We start from the raw sequence: 19,221 nt of genomic DNA on the forward strand, positions 1-19,221 counted from the left end.
CAGCAGCAGCAGCAGCACTCAGCAGCAGCAGCACTCAGCAGCAGCAGCAGCACTCAGCAGCAGCAGCAGCAGCAGCAGCACTCAGCAGCAGCAGCAGCAGCAGCAGCAGCAGCAGCAGCAGCACTCAGCAGCAGTAGCACTCAGCAGCAGCAGCAGCAGCAGCAGCACTCAGCAGCAGTAGCACTCAGCAGCCGGATGTCTAGTGCTATAAATAGTGTGTATAGAAATGATTAGTAAATGGATGCTATTTGAGGAGTTATTGATGTATCACTGCCATATACAATAATGTGATGTAGCAGCCTCATCAGTACAGTACTGTCACTGGATAGTGTGAGGACGTCACTGCACGCACCTCTTGAATCCACGGCAACCGCCACTTAAAACAACAATGTTCACTGCTGCCTGTTTCATATTGTCATGGCAACACAGATCACTGGAAGCGCGTAAAAAGATGTGTTTTACAAAATTATTAAGAACTCATTTGAGGAAAGGCAGTGTTATATTACAGACTCTACAACAACCACAGCAGGTTCGTTTCAAATCTCACATCTCAAATTACTTATTTCTGATATATTCAATTAATCTCGATATTGATTTTTAGGAAGCGACAAAAACTGGATCGAAATTTACTGAAATACCGCATGGATTTAAAACACGTAATTTAGAACAGTCTATAACTGGTAATACAATCAGTGGTATTTTAACGGAGCCTCAGGTGAGTGGGCACCTCACGGGTCAGTGGGCACCTCTCGGGTCAGTGGGCACCTCACGGGTCAGTGGGCACCTCATGGGTCAGTGGGCACCTCTCGGGTCAGTGGGCACCTCACGGGTCAGTGGGCACCTCTCGGGTCAGTGGGCACCTCACGGGTCAGTGGGCACCTCACGGGTCAGTGGGCACCTCTCGGGTCAGTGGGCACCTCACGGGTCAGTGGGCACCTTACAGGTCAGCGGGTACATCACGGGTCAGTGGGCACCTCACGGGTCAGTGGGCACCTATCGGGTCAGTGGGCACCTTACAGGTCAGCGGGTACATCACGGGTCAGCGGGCACCTCATGGATCAGTGGGCGAGTGGGCACCTATCAGGTCAATGGGCACCTCATGGATCAGTGGGCACGAATGAATTCGATGAATGTTATTTTGTAGTTGATTCTACCGTTGAGAGGTTGGACGTCGTACCTTGCCAGTCAGAATAAAACTCCTGATTATATCAGAGATAAAACTCATAATGCTGTTATCTGTGTCCTGTTAGAAGCCGTAACTCCCGATGATTTAGAGACTTTCTGTTCACAATCTTTATCAATTCCTCTCAAAAAACGCATCAATGTAAGTGAAATTATTGAACTCTTGAATCTCAGGTGTCAGTTGCACAAAGTCATGGCTTAGATTTGTCCAAGTTCTACAGTCGATCTAACAGCTTCAAGATAGACGACCACTTTTAGACTTAAATCACAGACTTATTCTTCACCGAGTCATGGCTTAGATTTTAAGACTTATGGTCAATCAACTGGACAACTGGCGCAGGAGCCAATTTGTTAGTTCATATTTAACTCCAAAACAAATGAATTGTTGAACCGTTGAACTAAGTTCAGATGTTGTATATGTTGTAGGTAGTTGATATAGCAGTTCCTCTAGCTTGGAGAGCTGGTAATCCATTCGGTATATTACTAGAATGTACTCCAGATAAATACATCAGTTTAGCAGATGCTTTCATCCAACAATATCTCACAGTTTCTGAAAGTTTGCAAATTACTAAATTAATCTGTAAGTATATTTCAATTACATCATAGCAGGTATCAATCTGTAGCGAGGAACCAGTACCCCAGTTCAAACTGTGCGATTTGTTTAAAAGTGTGCTGAAAATGTCTGTTGTTTGTCATTCATTTTCAAAATGTCTCTAGTGAAGTTCTGAATACAAATGTGAAATGTGAACAAACACGAATTGTAAGAATAGTGATCAAGTAAGGAATGTGTCTGTCTGAGTTCTAAAGCTTCAGATCGATACCTGTTAGTTCTATTCCAGTTTATCAAGTGAATATGTTTTGAAATGTTTATGTTTTGCAGCAGTAAAAGTAGAAGGTAAACCAAGCGGTTTATTACGTACTAAAAGTGATACAGAATCAGTGAATGTATTTCACACTCCGGTCGGGTCACACGATGACCTCACACACTCCACTGACCTTCACAATTATACACACAATAGGTCAATAGTGATGAGAGAAAATAAATCTGATAATATCACTGGACTATCTGATAATATCACTGGACTATCTAATAATATCACTGGACTATCTGATAATGTTACTGGACGACCTGATAAAGGACTACCTGATAAAGGACTACCTGATGTAATGAATAGAAATATGAAACCTCCGAATGTTTTGATTTATTGCGGTAAAATTGATTCAAAGAGAATTTTTGAATCGATAAAATCAGTCGTAGATCGCTGTTTAAATATCGATTGTTACGCAATTTATCATTTAAAATACGACGATATATCAAAATCACCATGGAAACAAAACGCTATTTTACTGATTGTTGCTACAGAAAAACTGGATTCAAACGCGAAAACTGAATTTCAGGATTATTTACAAAATGGAGGAAATGTGGTTAGTTTGTGTAGTTCTATAGATGAGGAATTCATGACATTGAAATCTCGCTCAAATCAGATCGGAATAATATCGATAAAATATGAGAATCGAGATGATCTCATACACGTAATCAGTGGTAAATACTCATATAACGTAAACAGTAATAATCAGTACAACATACTGGCTACAGATGGCAGCACTGGTGACCCTGTAGTTATACATCTATCGACTCAATCGGGACAAATCATTTTAAGTCAGGTTTGTGCAAAAACGGTGAAAATATCCAACGCTTTAAAATAACTTCCTCTGAAATGATGTGTATTTTGTGTGTATTTTATAGGTTCACTTTGAGAAGGATCCGATTGAGTTTGGAATAACTAGCGATTTGTACGTTTTACTGAAGAAATCAAATGAGAAGAAATTTGAGATATTGAAAGAGTTATTTATGAGTTTAGGAATAGACTGTAGTGAAACTCATCGTGATTTCGATGTGAAACCATTTTATCTGATGTCTGTAACTCAGGTAAGACTCCTCCCACCTGTCTGTAACTCAGGTAAGACTCCTCCCACCTGTCTGTTACACAGGTAAGACTCCTCCCACCTGTCTCTAACTCAGGTAAGACTCCTCCCACCTGTCTGTTACACAGGTAAGACTCCTCCCACCTGTCTGTAACTGAGGTAAGACTCCTCCCACCTGTCTGTTACACAGGTAAGACTCCTCCCACCTGTCTGTTACACAGGTAAGACTCCTCCCACCTGTCTGTTACTCAGGTAAGACTCCTGTCAATCGCTCCTCCCACCTCAGAACTGTGTCTTAAACTGAGAAACTCTGGGTCCTGTACTGTGGAGCTGGGTCCTGTACTGTGGAACTGAGTCCTGTACTGTGGAGCTGGGTCCTGTTCTGTGGAGCTGGGTCCTGTACTGTGGATCTGGGTCCTGTACTGTGGAGCTGGGTCCTGTTCTGTGGATCTGTACTGTAGTTATCTTGTATTTCAGGCTGTATGTGAAAGGTTTTTGGCTTCAATAAAACCCAGATTGAAATCTGGTAATAAACTTTCATCCAGAAAGGCGACGTTAGAATTTGTAGATAGTGAACCTCAGACAGATATTGATTCATCAGTGATTCCTATTATTAACAAACAACAGAACTCGGATCATATTGAGTTTAATATGAGTTTATACAGACAGAATATTTCAACTCAATTCACTGGTAATATTGTATTATATTCACAACTAACTCGTTCTACTATGGATTTGTTTGATGGGTGAGTTGTTGCTGTTGTTGTTGTTTAATTCCGATACTGGTGGATCCCGACTCCACACACTGTAGATATCTGTGTATACCGTCTAATTGTAGATTCATGTTCCATGTTCCTGATAATGTTGGAGTGGTCGCTATAGCTGCAAGACAAATCGATGGAAAAGGTAAAATTATACCTCCACCCCAGCCTGCAACCCCCTCCCCCTCTCAGCCTGCAACCTCCTCCCCCCCCCCCAGCCTGCACCCTCTCCACCTCAGCCTGCAACCCCCTCCCCTCTCAGCCTGCACCCCCTCCACCTCAGCCTGCAACCCCTCCCTCCTCAGCCTGCAGTTCCCTTCCCCTCAGTCTGTACCCTGAGTAAGAGTAATATTGTTTTTCTAGGTCGAGGTGGTAATAAATGGATTGGACCCGATGGTTGCGCAATGTTCTCTTTTCACGTCAGACATGATTGTTTTTCTACTACGTCTTATTTACAACATATTGCATCATTAGCGGTCGTTCACGCTGTCAAACATACACCCGGATATCAGGTACGTACACCCGGATATCGGGTACGTACACCCGGATATCGGGTACGTACACCCGGATATCGGGTACGTACACCCGGATATCGGGTACGTACACCCGGATATCGGGTACGTACACCCGGATATCGGGTACGTACACCCGGATATCGGGTACGTACACCCGGATATCGGGTACGTACACCCGGATATCGGGTACGTACACCCGGATATCGGGTACGTACACCCGGATATCGGGTACGTACACCCGGATATCGGGTACGTACACCCGGATATCGGGTACGTACACCCGGATATCGGGTACGTACACCCGGATATCGGGTACGTACACCCGGATATCGGGTACGTACACCCGGATATCGGGTACGTACACCCGGATATCGGGTACGTACACCCGGATATCGGGTACGTACACCCGGATATCGGGTACGTACACCCGGATATCGGTTACGTACACCCGGATATCGGGTACGTACACCCGGATATCGGGTACGTACACCCGGATATCGGGTACGTACACCCGGATATCGGGTACGTACACCCGGATATCGGGTACGTACACCCGGATATCGGGTACGTACACCCGGATATCGGGTACGTACACCCGGATATCGGGTACGTACACCCGGATATCGGGTACGTACACCCGGATATCGGGTACGTACACCCGGATATCGGGTACGTACACCCGGATATCGGGTACGTACACCCGGATATCGGGTACGTACACCCGGATATCGGGTACGTACACCCGGATATCGGGTACGTACACCCGGATATCGGGTACGTACACCCGGATATCGGGTACGTACACCCGGATATCGGGTACGTACACCCGGATATCGGGTACGTACACCCGGATATCGGGTACGTACACCCGGATATCGGGTACGTACACCCGGATATCGGGTACGTACACCCGGATATCGGGTACGTACACCCGGATATCGGGTACGTACACCCGGATATCGGGTACGTACACCCGGATATCGGGTAGATTTTTAGCTCATTCGGGACTGAAGTCTTGATTAGGCTTTTGCTTTCATATTTCACCTATTGTCCAACTATCTGTGGATGGAATCCAGTTTGGGAAGTTTCAATGTCTTGATATTTGTTTGATACATGTCATGTATTTACCCTAGTCACATCTGCATCTCAAAAACTAGCCCAATCAGAATCAAGATGGCTGATTGGTGGCCATTGCAAAAATCAGCAATTCTGGTTACAGATTTTCATAATTATTTTCAGGATATTAATTTGCGATTGAAATGGCCGAATGATATTTATTACGGAGACCATATGAAACTAGGAGGAGTTCTTGTGAATTGTACATCTATAAATAACGTCGTACACGCTATCATCGGTAAGATCTATATATACAGGGACTCGTCTGCTGCTGATCAATAATATTGATTATATTGTTATTATTTGTAGGTTGTGGATTCAATGTATCAAACAGGAATCCATTGATTTGTTTAAACGATGTGATAGAACAGTTTAATACTGAACATAATACAACATTAAAACCATTCACTATTGAACAGTTTATCGCGAAATCTATCACTGAATTCGAGTTATTGAAAACTGGTTTTCAATTGCATGGATCTGATTGGTTCCTGAAGCAGTATTATAACGTTTGGCTCCACGGGTAAATATCAAATTTCATTCGATATATCAGTTTTAATAAGAACAAACTTCATTCGATATATCAGTTTTAATAAGAACTGTTTGAAATAAATGTGTTCTCATTATTTCAGTGATCTGCAAGTTACTATAGATATGAATAATGAATTTGTATCGGGACGCGTGATTGGTTTAGATAAATACGGTTACCTATCGGTTGCTATTGACGATGGTGATATTGTTAGCGTTCAACCAGATGGAAATACGTTTGATATGATGAAAAATCTCATTTGTCCAAAGTGAGATTCATCAGTGTGATATATCAATGATGATATATCGATCTAGTGTTTGTGATATTGATAAACTGATTTTGCTGCTATCATTAAATGATAATTATATAATATTTATTGATAGAAATGTTATGCCTTCAACCAGCAGGGGGAGGGAGGGTAAGGGGCTGCTCCCCGTGGGGCAGGGAGGGTAAGGGGCTGCTCCCCGTGGGGCAGGGAGGGGAAGGGGCTGCTCCCCGTGGGGCAGGGAGGGTAAGGGGCTGCTCCCCGTGGGGCAGGGAGGGGAAGGGGCTGCTCCCCGTGGGGCAGGGAGGGGAAGGGGCTGCTCCCCGTGGGGAAGGGAGGGGAAGGGGCTGCTCCCCGTGGGGGACAGTATGCAACATTAATGGGTTTTTATTGATTCTTTGATATAATTTTATATGTAATTCACGATTGCAATAAATTAATCAATACTTCACAATGTATTAGTGTTTACTATTATCTGATTGCTGAATAGAGGACGTACAGGGGTGTCCCGGGTTCGAATCCAATAATTACTGGCACTGATCCGGAGTGGTCCCGATACTGGATAGAGGATGTACAGGGGTGTCCCGGGTTCGAATCCAGTAATTACTGGCACTGATCCGGAGTGGTCCCGATACTGGATAGAGGATGTACAGGGGTGTCCCGGGTTCGAATCCAATAATTACTGAATCTGATCCGGAGTGGTCCCGATGCTGAATAGAGGATGTACAGGGGTGTCCCGGGTTCGAATCCAATAATTACTGGCACTGATCCGGAGTGGTCCCGATGCTGAATAGAGGATGTACAGGGGTGTCCCGGGTTCGAATCCAATAATTACTGGCACTGATCCAGAGTGGTCCTGATACTGGATAGAGGATGTACAGGGGTGTCCCGGGTTCCAACCCAGTAATTACTGATATTGATTCAGAGTGGTCCTGGTGCTGAATATAGGAAACGGGGTGATTTTGTATTTGAAATATGACCGCCATCTATTGGAATTTGGCTGAACTAACTACATAGCTCTTACTGTCTTACTGACTGCTCTTTAATGCGTTGAAATCACACTCGCCATCTAGCGGATATGTATGTTACTACAATCTAATAACGGTTATCTTCACCAGATGGCGAATGTGATTTCAACGGATTAGAGAGCAGCCAGTAAGACAGTAAGAGCAATATAGTTAGTTCAGCCAAATTCCAATAGATGGCGACCCTAGCATCCATGATTAACATTACTTTGTTTTCTCTTAAGACTCGAGTTTTTCCTAGAACTATATTCAATCCTTATCAGTATTTATTTACCTACTGACAGTGCACGTGACCCCCTAAACTATTAACGACACGACGACACTATGTATATCTGTATCTCTCACTGACTGTAACTCGCTGATCGCGTTTAGAAAATGTTTTACTGGTTTTATTTTACTATTTTGTGTCTCATCAATTTGACACAAACGGCTGAATCACGTGACCGCTTTAGACCGGGTACTCGTCACAAAGGTAAGCCACCCTGTCGATACATTTCCACAATTCGTCTGGGATCACATCGGAACAATGAGACAGATTATTGTGATGTCCCAGCCCGCTCTCACGAACCGTCAAATTCATATTCGGTAGAAAGAAAACCGTTCGACTGACTGCATTTCATCAAAGATTATTGAATGTTTTAGTTTTCAGTTTCGCCTCATATTATGGCGATCATATGGTTTTACAGCGAGGTCCGGCTCAGGCTGATATCTGGGGCTATATAACAACCGATAACCAAACTGTTCAACTTCAATTCAACGGAAAAAACTACTCGACTTATTCACATCCGGGTAATATCGAAATCGATATTCAAAACGACTTTACTCTCATCTGATTGGCTACATCATGTTTTCATATTCAAATTAGGTCCGATAGATGGAGTTTTTGTTTGGAAGGTCAAATTGGAAGCGACGGTGAATCCCGGACCTTACGTTATAACAGCAACATCTAACGGTGAAACTATCAGTTTACGTGATGTTTTATTTGGGGATGTTTGGATTTGTTCCGGTCAGAGTAACATGGCATTTACATTAAGCATGGTACGATCTAAACCGCGGTCTGGTTGTCGCTCTGGTATGGGTTGTATAGTCTGACTATTTAACCTTTAATCTTCAGACTAAGATACTCTAACGAGTTTGGATCGGTCTAGGTTGCTATTTGTTATACGTAGAACTAAGCCGGTGTTAGACTGAGATGCCTTTGAGCCCTTGACCACAGACATACATACACAACCACCAGTCGTATGATCTAGTGACGACTGGGCCGCGTAGCCCCCCAACTCGCTCCTCCCCCTAAATGTGTTGGTTACAGGTTCTGTTTTTATGTATATTTGTAGTTAAAGAACGCGAGTGCTGAGTTGAAGATTACATCGAATTATTCACACGTTAGAGTTTTCACTGCAGCCGTTGAATCTTCTACTAAGCCTCTTTATGATTTGAAATCTATTTCTGTCCCGTGGTCTCCCTCATCACCAAGTAATAATTATTACAATTCAGATATAATTAACATTGAACCCACAGTTATTTGAGGGCATTCGATTTGAAATCAGTTCATTGCCAAATATTTGACATTTGTGTGTGCGGAACTGGATCGTGATGATTCTGTGTTTTATATTTGAAGGATCATTAGGAGGAGATCCGTTCACTTATTTCTCTGCTGTTTGTTGGTTGTACGGTAAAGCTCTGTATGAGAGATTAAGATACCCGATTGGTTTAATAGAATCATGTGTTAGTGGAACTCCTGTAGAATACTGGATGTCTAAAGATGCGTTTACCAGTTGTAATCTTCACAGGTTAATTTAATTGATTAAACAAAGTTCAACAGTTACAGCTAAATTACGTACATGTACATGCATAAATATTACATATCCATGTACATTTTGTAACCTGTTTTTGTCTTACAAACTTTAATTATAACTTAATTCTGATGGTCGAAATCTAGGAATTTGATTAATTTTAACTCACAAATGTGGACTGATTCAATGTTTTATTAGTTTTTAGTTTCGGTAATCAAATGATATTCGAGTCCTTGTAATTACAGGTCATCAGTGCATGACAATTCTTTATGGAATGCTATGATAAATCCGCTTTTAAACATGACCATATATGGAAGTATCTGGTATCAAGGTAGGTTCGTCCGTTTTTAGAATATAGAAAATTTGAAATGAAACTCTAGCAATTTTCAATCAATTTCCAACTCAAAAATGAGAAAATGAGTTGATGAATTTTCATTAAATTGGAGGGAAATTAAGATGTCAACATACACGCAATAAGATTGTTATCTTTTCGAGATACTTATATCGAGTCTCATGTTTTTGAGATACTATATCGAGTCTCGTGTTTATGGTTTCGATGCTGTTTTTAAGGAGAGTCAAATGCTATGCACAATCGACACAATTATAACTGTACATTCCCAGCAATGATCGCTGATTGGAGGCTGAAATTCTCATCTCACAGTCAAACTGATCATCAATTCCCGTTCGGTTTCGTTCAGGTATCAATAGTTCTTAACTGCGCTTAACTCAGAGTTCACTCTGAGGTCGCACTAAGCCTCCCGGTTTGGTCCGACTCGAGAGGTGTTTAATGTTGTATTGTGTATTATTATAGTTAGCTCCCGATAACGATGAATCAATGGTGAATAATTTTCCTGAAATTCGCTGGCATCAGACAGCTGATTACGGCTACGTTCCTAACCCTAAAATGAATAATGTGTTTATGGCTGTAGCGATAGATTTACCCGATTCTACTTCACCCTGGGGCAGGTAAATATAACTTACCCTAAATATCAACTTCCAATAGTAGAACTGGATCCAGAACTGTGGAACTGGATCCAGAACTGTGGAACTGGGTCCTGTACTGTGGAACTGGATCTTGAACTGTACTACTGGATCCTGAGTTGTAGAACCAGATCCTAAAGTGTGGAACTGGGTTCTGATTCCTCAGTTGTGGATCGAACCAGATCCTAAAGTGTGGAATAGTTGAGTCGTACGTGTTGATTTCAGGTCACAGATTCTAAGTGTATGAATGTTTATTTGCAGCATTCACCCGAGATATAAATATGAAGTAGTGAATCGTTTGACTTTATCCAGTTTAGCGGTCGCTTATAAAATGAAAAATATCCGATTTCAAGGACCTTTCCCAACAGCTGTAGAGTTCATTAAAACCAAACAACTGATAAGAATAGTTTACGACGATGGTCAAACACAGTTACAAATTCGACAGTCATACGTCTGGGATTACCAGGTGAGATTCGGTTGTCAGCTCCTGGGGTGGATTTCACAGAAATTCCTGAATCAGTTTATGAATGAATGGTTTCCATGGATCTCCGTAGCTGGGTCAATATCTAGAAATCGGAATTGTTTTCAAGCTATTGTTATGAATATCATGATGAATGTTATTGGTTTTAATTATAGATATATTGCGGTTATAAGTGGTCAGCAGCACCTATCATCCACTCGACTGATTCTGCTGTATATATCTCCTCTTACGGATGTATATCTGTTGGTCAGATATTATATATCAGATACAACTGGTCAGTTTCCCCCTGTTTACTTAAACAATGCGCCATTTATGATTCAAACACTGCACTTCCGGCTCCACCGTTCATTCTTAAAGTGAACTTTTAGAAACTCTGATTCCGGTTATGAAACTCTGGCTGGCTGGCTGGCTGGCTGGCTGGCTGGCTGGCTGGCTGGCTGGCTGGCTGGCTGGCTGGCTGGCTGGCTGGCTGGCTGGCTGGCTGGCTGGCTGGCTGGCTGGCTGGCTGGCTGGCTGGCTGGCTGGCTGGCTGGCTGGCTGGCTGGCTGGCTGGCTGGCTGGCTGGCTGGCTGGCTGGCTGGCTGGCTGGCTGGCTGGCTGGCTGGCTGGCTGGCTGGCTGGCTGGCTGGCTGGCTAAATTCTGGCCCATTATTCCATGTATTTAATCAAATTGTCTATTTGTATACATATTTTGAGTTTGTTTTATTGATTTTTTTAACTGATAATGTAATGACGTATGGATCAGGAATAAATCATGGATATTTCACCAAATTTTGATTTTGATTGTTATTGACAATAGCGAGTAATAAAGCGTGACTCCTACGGGTCGTGTCGGATCAAGTGCAATTGTTGTATATATTGTGAGTGTCAAATACACAGTACTGTCACACATACAGCATACATTGTACTGTTTATATTGGAGTTAAATATTCTAAACAGGTAAATATATTTAGTTAAATAAGTTAATTTTGCGATAAAATTGGTTAATTCAATTACAGTCAAATTTCGTATATTTTTATCGGAAAGTGCTTTAATTATACATATCAACGTATCAACATTTTTTTGTGAACAAATAATGTGAAAGCTGACTCAAATTCAATGATTATACCATTCACTATAAAGCGATCCTTTTCTCAAAAGTTGGTTAAACTTTAACCAGTTGAAAGTGACAATTTGACGGTGATGGTTTCTGTATAATGGACCTGATAATGTTCCTAGCTCCCAGGTGGCGTTTGATCACTTATACATATACAACTCATAGTATTTAAAGATTTTAGTGAAAATAACATAAATGATGATTTTCTAGAAATGGATGAAATCGACAAATTAGAGGTTTACATTAAATGTAGCGATATTGAGAAAGCTGAGGATACGATACCAGTTTGTGTGATACACCAGAGACAATACGGACAGTGGAAGCAGGTGTGGAGAAGTGAACCTGCTATCAATAAAATCAAACCCACGGTACAGTATTTACATTTCACCCTAATGAAGCTATTCCACGCACTAGTAGCCAAGGTTTCCAATCTTCGATAAAATCTGTTTAAAAATCAAAACCTCAAAATTTCGTTGAATATTTTATTTCAGTTCACGAATGTTTTTATAACTGAATTTAATCCGCACCACGATATAAAACTCCTGGTTACACTGTACAGCATGGACCCGAGGTATTAGAAATAACACTTAAACAATCATTTTCATCATTTCTAGGAAATTGAATATCATTTCTCGGATTATCAATATTGATATTTCTAGGATTATCGACTTGGATAAACAACACGTGATCGGCTCAGTAGAGATTACCGCTCATGAATTAGTATCAACACAATCGAATAAAACAGAAATCAATAGAATTCTGAGGATACCGGGTAAGAGATCAACACCAGGGGGCGCTTCATCGATCAGGGTCTAATCAATTCAGGATCTGTGAAATGCACCGTTGTTAAGTCACGTGGTAGATTAATGATTTCGTTTTATTAAAGGTTTCCCAAAACCGCGAGGTTGGATAACATTTCTGAGTGAAACGTATCGTCCAAATCGAGGCCGAATATTCTGTCATATCGGCTGCTCAAATATGAAAAGAGAAGGAGCAGCAGTGAGTCGTCTGTGGAAGGTACGCATAATACAGTGACGTCACAAACCTCAGTGAGAACTGCCTGGTGAAAACTCGTAATCATTGTCTCCCTCAAATTTCAAATGCCCCCATGATCCCTAATATAAGCATTATGGACTGATGATTTACGGGCTGGTTGGATTCAACCCTCCAACCTCTAAATTGATGAAATCGAGAGAAAAAATATTCTATATTATTTGATGATTTCTTTTGTAGAAAAAAGTTTATCTAGAAATTCAGAGGAGAATATGTGATACGCATCATCCTGTTTATAGAACAGAATTACTGAAATCTAATGCACCTAGGTAACTCTTTATACAACACTTAAACATTCACTGCTTAAATTCATCAATTATCATTTATAGGAACTTTGTTTATTTCAGGTGGAAACCGTTTGAGATTTCACTCTCAAAATTGACCGGAATGAGTCAATCCACTGATGCATTTATCAAATTTATAATCTATAAGAAAAATCGGTAAGAACTGAGGTCACCTAGCGGGAAGAACCTAAACTAGACCCTCTTCTCTCTAACCTACCCGCATCAATTAGATTTATGTAATTCAGGTTTATTTTCAGCGGGAATCATAAAGAAATTTCTTCATCCAAAATCAGGATTCAAGACTTGATTCAAAACAATGAGAAAAGGTAAATTTCATTCGCACAAAGAATCGTTCAATTAATTCACATTCAGTTTGAAATTTTATTACAATTCATTTGATCAAATATTTCTCAAAATTTATAGAACGGATATTTACAAGTTGAAAATGATGAAATGTAAGAAAATTAAAGAGGAAAAAGATGAGGAGGAAAATGACGATGAAACATTACAGATAACAGAATTATTATTTTATAAATGCAGGTAAGCGATGAGTCCCGAGTCTTGAGTCATTGAGCGGAGTTAGGTCCAAGTATTTCTAATGAAACTCTGTTTCTTTTGTTTGTTGTATTACAGTTTAGAAAGAGACTATAGTTTAAATGATTACATCAACTGTGGGTTTAATCTCAAACAGATTTATGCTATTGATTTTACTGTAAGTCGACACCCTCCCCTCCCTGCCCTGTATCCCCCCCCCAACCCGTATGCCCCCCATGAGACGCCGCCATTTTGTTTTGTATTGTATGTTTCAGATGTCTAACGGGGATTTAACCAATAATAACTCTCTACATCATCTACTTCCGGTACGTCATTTCCTCCTCATCAATTTGAATATTATAATTTTATCGATTAGATGAATCCATGTATTCGGTGTTTGTATTTAAACAGATGAATGAATATGAGAAAACAATGCGGTTGATAAACGGCGCTATCGGAATATACGATCATACACAACAGATACATCTGTATGGATTCGGAGCTAAATTACCCGATCAGAAACATACATCTCATTGTTTCTGTATGAATACAGAACCCGTTAAAGGAATTCAGGTGAATATAAGAGAATTATGAGAATAAAACATTGTGAAGAAACTATTCTCAATTCTTATCTGTTGGATGTATTTCAGGGAATGATCTCGGCTTACGAGTTCATCACTCCTCAACTAACATTCTCCGGTCCCACATATTTCACTCCCGTCATCAAACACGCCATGAAACTCGTTCAACAATCCGAACATCAACGGCATTATTACGTCGTTACTATAATAACGGTAAGAACATTTATTCCATATATGGATATTATGCAAATGAACTGTGACATAATAATGAGTGTAAGGATGATATGTAAATGAACTGTGACGTAATGAAGTTGTGTGTATTTTGTAGGATGGAGTTTTGAATGATTTAGATGCGACATTAGATGTTTTATGTGACGCCTGTGATTTACCGATGTCTGTTTTAATCGTGTGTTTAGGACCCTCCGACTTTCACTATATCGTTAGTACTTCCTCATCGACTACACTTAAATATCTAAACACGAAATTAAGAAGTCTGTCAAGACTAAAGTGTTTCGCGCTATAAACAGTTATCTTGCATCAGGTGCAATTTGGAAACAGCAAAAACGTTTTAGTCTCAGTTCGATAATGAATAACTTCTTATTTCTACAATTTTGAAATTGTCCTCGCTATCAGCAAACTGCTAGATCTATCACTGTTTCATAAATAATCATTCAACCTAATTGTTGTTGTTTTTTTTAAATTCCAGGATCAATTGCGTTCAACACCCGATAATTTACTGAAATGTGCTAAATCAAAAAATACCGCCTGGAGACCGAATAGTCACGTGATCGTTTTGAGAAATACAAATTTCAATTCTCCAAAAATAGTAAGTGATTCAATCGGGCACTGACTGTCCTTATACATCCGTTAAACATAACGTCGTTCTATTTGTAATATATTTTAGTTGAATGATTTGATGTTTGTCATCTCGTCTCAATTTATAACTTATATGAAATCAAAATCAATATTTCCGGAAAATTACACCCATAATTCAACAACCGGAAACGGAAACTGGGTGAACGCGCTCACGCAATTACAGGCTGTTCCACAATCTAAAGGTTTGTTTGTCTCATTTTACCATGTCGTTATCTAAAAATCTTATGTCGTTATAATGAAAACAGTTTTTGTTTTTTTTTTTTTAATTTCAGAAGTTCTGTGTCCAGTTTGTGGATCAGATGCAGTCAAAACGTTTACGACTGTCCAAAAATTCGACTCATCAAATTAGACAGCGACCAGACAGAAATGTGAATCTGGTATAAATAGACAGCAAATTTGTGTAAAATTTATTTCAGTAAATAAATTCTATGTTGACTTCAAACTCTATTAATTTGTTTGTTTGATGAAAAAAGATTCGATTGTGTTTAATTTATGAAACAGTAGTTCGCATGTTGTGTTCGTATCCGGTCAAAAATAGATGTCGAATTCACCAAAAAGTAATTCAGATATCCAGTAAAATTAACCCTAACCCTAGGGGTCAACCATAACCCTAACCCTAGGTTCAGGTGACCTCTAACCCTAACCCTAGCAGGATTCGAACTTGGAGTCTTCAGCGTAACAGCCAAGCACACTAACCACTAGACCATAGACCAGTGGTGATAGAAATGGTTTGCAAGTTTGTCTGGTTAGTGTGGTTGGCACCATGACTGGTGACCAGTCAGGTGTGGTGACTCCACTCACTGTAACAATACCCGCTATCACTCTCTCTCTCTTTCTTTCCAAACCTACCCACATCCATTTATTCTAGAAGATTACCAGCAACGAAAAAGGGGCACTCAGAGCTTCTGTGGGTGTTTGACAAAGGAAGTCCTACTGATCGAGGGCTGGCCGCCGACAAATCTATTCAACAACTCGGAATCAGTTTCATGTAGAAATTAATCATTTATTATTTCTGATTTAAGTTTCATCGTAAATAAATACAAATTAACAATTTTTATTTGAGTGGATTTTTACAGAAGTATCTACAATACAAACTCTTAAAGTGTTGAATACAAATAGGCTTTATTTCATCACTAATACCACACAATATTGTATTTTCCACTGGAATTAATTCAAAGATTAAAAGAAATATTCACATGATTCAATAATTTGAAGTATAGAATCTCTACAGTGATTGGTTTAAGTCTCAATAAACATCGTTTTATTATCATTTTATTGAAATATGAAAATGCGAAAGTTAATGTTTGTTCTATGATCAATAATTGTATTGTTAAAAACTATGAAATACTGATAAACGTGAAAGACTAAACTAAATGAGAGGGAGATGAATAGTACCTGCCTGCAGGGGGAGGTACTGATTCTAATGTCTATTTCAACCTGACTTGAGAGCATTCCAAGTGGCCTAGCTCAGTCATTTTTAGTAGCACATACCTGATAAAGGTCTTATTAGGACCAGAAAGGACAGGCAGTCGACCTTAAACATCATTTTTTAATCCACTTTAAACTGTATTGAAGGATATCTAAAAAGTCTTCACTGAAAGGGGTTCATGAGAGAAAAGAGACTCCATGATTTGAAAGTTTAACAATATGTTTCCATGCCTACACACCAAACTTCAGTTGGTAGGCATGGAGATATATTGTTAAACTTCCAAATCATGGAGTCCCTTTTCTCTCAGGAACCCCTCTCAATGCAGACTGTTTGGATATCCTTCAATACAGTTTAAAGTGGATTAAAAAACGATGTTTAAGGTCGACTGCCCGTCCTTTCTGGTCCTAATAAGACCTTTATCAGGTATGTACTACCAAAAATGAGCGAGCTAGGCCACTTGGAATGCTCTTAAGTCAGGTTGAAATAGACATTAGTCAATAGTACCTACCTGGAGGAGGAGGTACTGATATCACAATAGGGTTTGGCACACAACAATTATATTAGAACCTTATTACTAAATATAGAATAATATACAGAAGTGCTCAATCTATACAAATCACTAATACTTTAAAAACACCCATCTCACTAATACAAGTCATCAGAAATACTTTCAACAAATCTGATGATATTCAAAAATTGATTTAAAAATATTTAACAAGGTTATATTTTTTTGATAGTTTTTAGAAATCTCGTACAGTATTTCATGTAAAAATAATACTCTAAACCAAGCATTGAATATAATCTCTAATGGGGTCGGTAAATTCTAATTTGAAATGGTTTTATTTTTTCAACCAGGGAAGTTTAATAATCTTACTGCCATCAGGCCATTCGTAGCGAGTCTGATATTCGGTATAACTGGGATCAAACTGCTGTTTAGCGAGGGGGCGTCCGTAAATGTGATAATTTGGAGCTGGATTGATGATAAATGGACTGGTTTTCTCATCCGGAGGAGGCCTCGAATAACGCGTTTTATATTCTGATTTTCCGGGGAATATCATATTAATCCCACAAGCTTCTTGTATTGATTGTGTATTGGGTCCTTTATCTAAATGTTGTCCTCTTGTTTCTAGCTTTTTTACAGGAACAGCTACAAATAAAATATACTACAAAATTACAATTATATTCTATCTTAATAGAACTATACTGAAATTTCAGTAGAAGTTTCCTCAGAAATTCTTTTCTTAGATTTTACTCAAAGTTTGGTTTAAGGTAATCTGTTTAACTTAAACCAATTTTGAGCTATTAAACCGAAATCTATTTGCACAGTTGTCATTTAGGTTTGGACTCTAAATACCGATGATTAGTTCATTTTCAATGTTTCTTCAATAAAATATTAACAATAGGTTCAATAGTTCTAAGTTCAGATTTGAATTGGAGTTAAATAAACAATGAAAATGTTATTTTAACATTGAACTCTGAGGATCCTGCAGGGTCCGATCTAAGCACTTGTCCGATTGCCCGGGTCAAGTATATTCAAGTATGAACTCTGAGGATCCAGTAGAATTGGGTTGATGAACACTGTACCTGATTGAGTAGTAGCTGGTCTGATCAGTTGTGATTGAATCCCGATATCTGGCTGTCTGTTTGGTTTATTAGACATTGTGTACTGGTTGAATGTATTATGATATCCTGCAGCAGTCATCGCTCTAGGGTAACCTACAATCATTCACAATCATTTACAATCATTGGGGGGGGGCAACCAAGAAAAATAACAAAATCTCAAATCATTTATCTTACCGTCTGAATTGAAGACAGGTTTATTTTTGTTAAAATCTCTCATCCAGTAGGTATCTAATTGAAATGGGTTTCTAGATCCCCGTGTGAGGTTGTTTCTATAGCCGGTATATCGATCTGTAACTCCGATCTGATCTGAAAACTGTCGAATTCTGTTGTATGATTCTTTAGCATACGGTCGCATATCCTACAATATCAAACAAATACATCATTATCAGGGACACTCTTACAAACTGAAAAACACTCCAAACTGTTCCACTGAACACTCAAGAACACTCCGAACTGAACACTCTCTCTGGAAAACTTACCCCTTTAACATTTAATAGATTCTGCATATGGTGGTGATGTAATTCACGGATTTCATTTTCTTGCATTTTTGCCAAGTTATTTTTATCCATGGTTAATTTATAGTTATTCATGACTCCATTCGCGTTATTTAGAGTTTGTACTGCACCTGAAATACATTAGATATACATAAACCAACATTTATCCTGCAACTTGGGGTTAGTTCAAATCAAGCCTCCCCAGATCAGGAGCACACACAACTCCCTACCCCACAATGGATCTTATTGACTTCATTGAATAATTCTGAAAAAAAAGACCTGATTAAAAGAATATTACCTGATCGCTGCTGAAGTAGAGTGGAATTTCCACCGTGTAAAGTGGAATCTAATTTCAGATGTTCCACTCCGTTATTTATAGATCTGAATTCTCTTTCTAATTCAGGAGTCACATAATGTTTACCGCTTCCAATTACTTCATTGATATCAGCTTTCAGAGTTCTACTTAATCCAGTGAACTGATGCGGGCTGCTGCTGGTGGCGAGCATCCTCTCTATCTCTATCTCTATACACCGTTTACACAATCAACTTGACACTTGAGCTTCTGTAGCAACCACCCGGAAATACGCGAGATCGTAACTAACTCACCGGGTTCGAATCCCGAATTTATCACGGCTAACCCTAACCCTAATCCGTGAATTAGTTCATTCCAATTACTG

The 19,221-nt window shown here is 39.7% G+C and overlaps 5 protein-coding genes across 8 annotated transcripts; 4 read left to right on the forward strand and 1 right to left on the reverse strand.

The window, feature by feature from the left end:
* The first annotated feature begins 147 nt into the window (after positions 1–147).
* On the forward strand, positions 148–6,442 carry LOC141906495 (biotin--protein ligase-like). The gene is made up of 12 exons (XM_074795819.1): positions 148–529; positions 602–715; positions 1,145–1,324; positions 1,609–1,762; positions 2,063–2,847; positions 2,930–3,112; positions 3,586–3,854; positions 3,947–4,014; positions 4,233–4,381; positions 5,624–5,738; positions 5,810–6,023; positions 6,133–6,442. Exons 1-12 carry the CDS (start codon positions 389–391, stop codon positions 6,299–6,301), a joined length of 2,541 nt encoding a protein of 846 aa, XP_074651920.1. The 5' UTR covers positions 148–388; the 3' UTR covers positions 6,302–6,442.
* Positions 6,443–7,619: 1,177 nt separating this feature from the next.
* On the forward strand, positions 7,620–8,988 carry LOC141910798 (sialate O-acetylesterase-like). Its single transcript, XM_074801613.1, has 4 exons — positions 7,620–7,791; positions 7,962–8,108; positions 8,185–8,357; positions 8,654–8,988. The coding sequence occupies exons 1-4, from the start codon at positions 7,695–7,697 to the stop codon at positions 8,843–8,845; spliced, it is 609 nt and encodes a 202-aa protein (XP_074657714.1). The 5' UTR covers positions 7,620–7,694; the 3' UTR covers positions 8,846–8,988.
* Positions 8,913–10,340, forward strand: LOC141915251 (sialate O-acetylesterase-like). Its single transcript, XM_074806722.1, has 5 exons — positions 8,913–9,109; positions 9,358–9,443; positions 9,683–9,810; positions 9,924–10,078; positions 10,319–10,340. The coding sequence occupies exons 1-5, from the start codon at positions 8,913–8,915 to the stop codon at positions 10,338–10,340; spliced, it is 588 nt and encodes a 195-aa protein (XP_074662823.1).
* A 26-nt stretch (positions 10,341–10,366) lies between these two features.
* On the forward strand, positions 10,367–15,428 carry LOC141910779 (copine-3-like). 4 transcript variants are annotated; one of them, XM_074801574.1, is made up of 18 exons: positions 10,367–10,559; positions 10,730–10,848; positions 11,881–12,038; positions 12,162–12,241; positions 12,330–12,442; positions 12,557–12,687; positions 12,904–12,992; positions 13,071–13,163; positions 13,253–13,333; positions 13,431–13,547; positions 13,641–13,719; positions 13,817–13,867; positions 13,953–14,114; positions 14,192–14,335; positions 14,451–14,561; positions 14,829–14,948; positions 15,027–15,180; positions 15,271–15,428. In XM_074801574.1, exons 1-18 carry the CDS (start codon positions 10,510–10,512, stop codon positions 15,345–15,347), a joined length of 1,929 nt encoding a protein of 642 aa, XP_074657675.1. In that variant the 5' UTR covers positions 10,367–10,509; the 3' UTR covers positions 15,348–15,428. The 4 variants fall into 4 exon arrangements, with proteins under 4 accessions (XP_074657675.1, XP_074657683.1, XP_074657702.1 ...); XM_074801582.1 differs by having other exon boundaries at positions 13,265–13,333; XM_074801601.1 differs by lacking the exon at positions 10,730–10,848 and having other exon boundaries at positions 10,427–10,559.
* A 1,448-nt stretch (positions 15,429–16,876) lies between these two features.
* LOC141914891 (uncharacterized) lies at positions 16,877–19,107 on the reverse strand. The gene is made up of 5 exons (XM_074806230.1): positions 18,843–19,107; positions 18,530–18,675; positions 18,225–18,408; positions 18,012–18,143; positions 16,877–17,574 (listed from the first exon to the last, which is right to left on the reverse strand). Exons 1-5 carry the CDS (start codon positions 19,048–19,050, stop codon positions 17,267–17,269), a joined length of 978 nt encoding a protein of 325 aa, XP_074662331.1. The 5' UTR covers positions 19,051–19,107; the 3' UTR covers positions 16,877–17,266.
* Between the last annotated feature and the right edge of the window lie 114 nt (positions 19,108–19,221).

This window comes from Tubulanus polymorphus, chromosome 1 (assembly GCF_964204645.1).
Source record: "Tubulanus polymorphus chromosome 1, tnTubPoly1.2, whole genome shotgun sequence".
In the NCBI taxonomy this organism is placed as follows: Eukaryota; Metazoa; Nemertea; class Palaeonemertea; order Tubulaniformes; family Tubulanidae; genus Tubulanus; species Tubulanus polymorphus.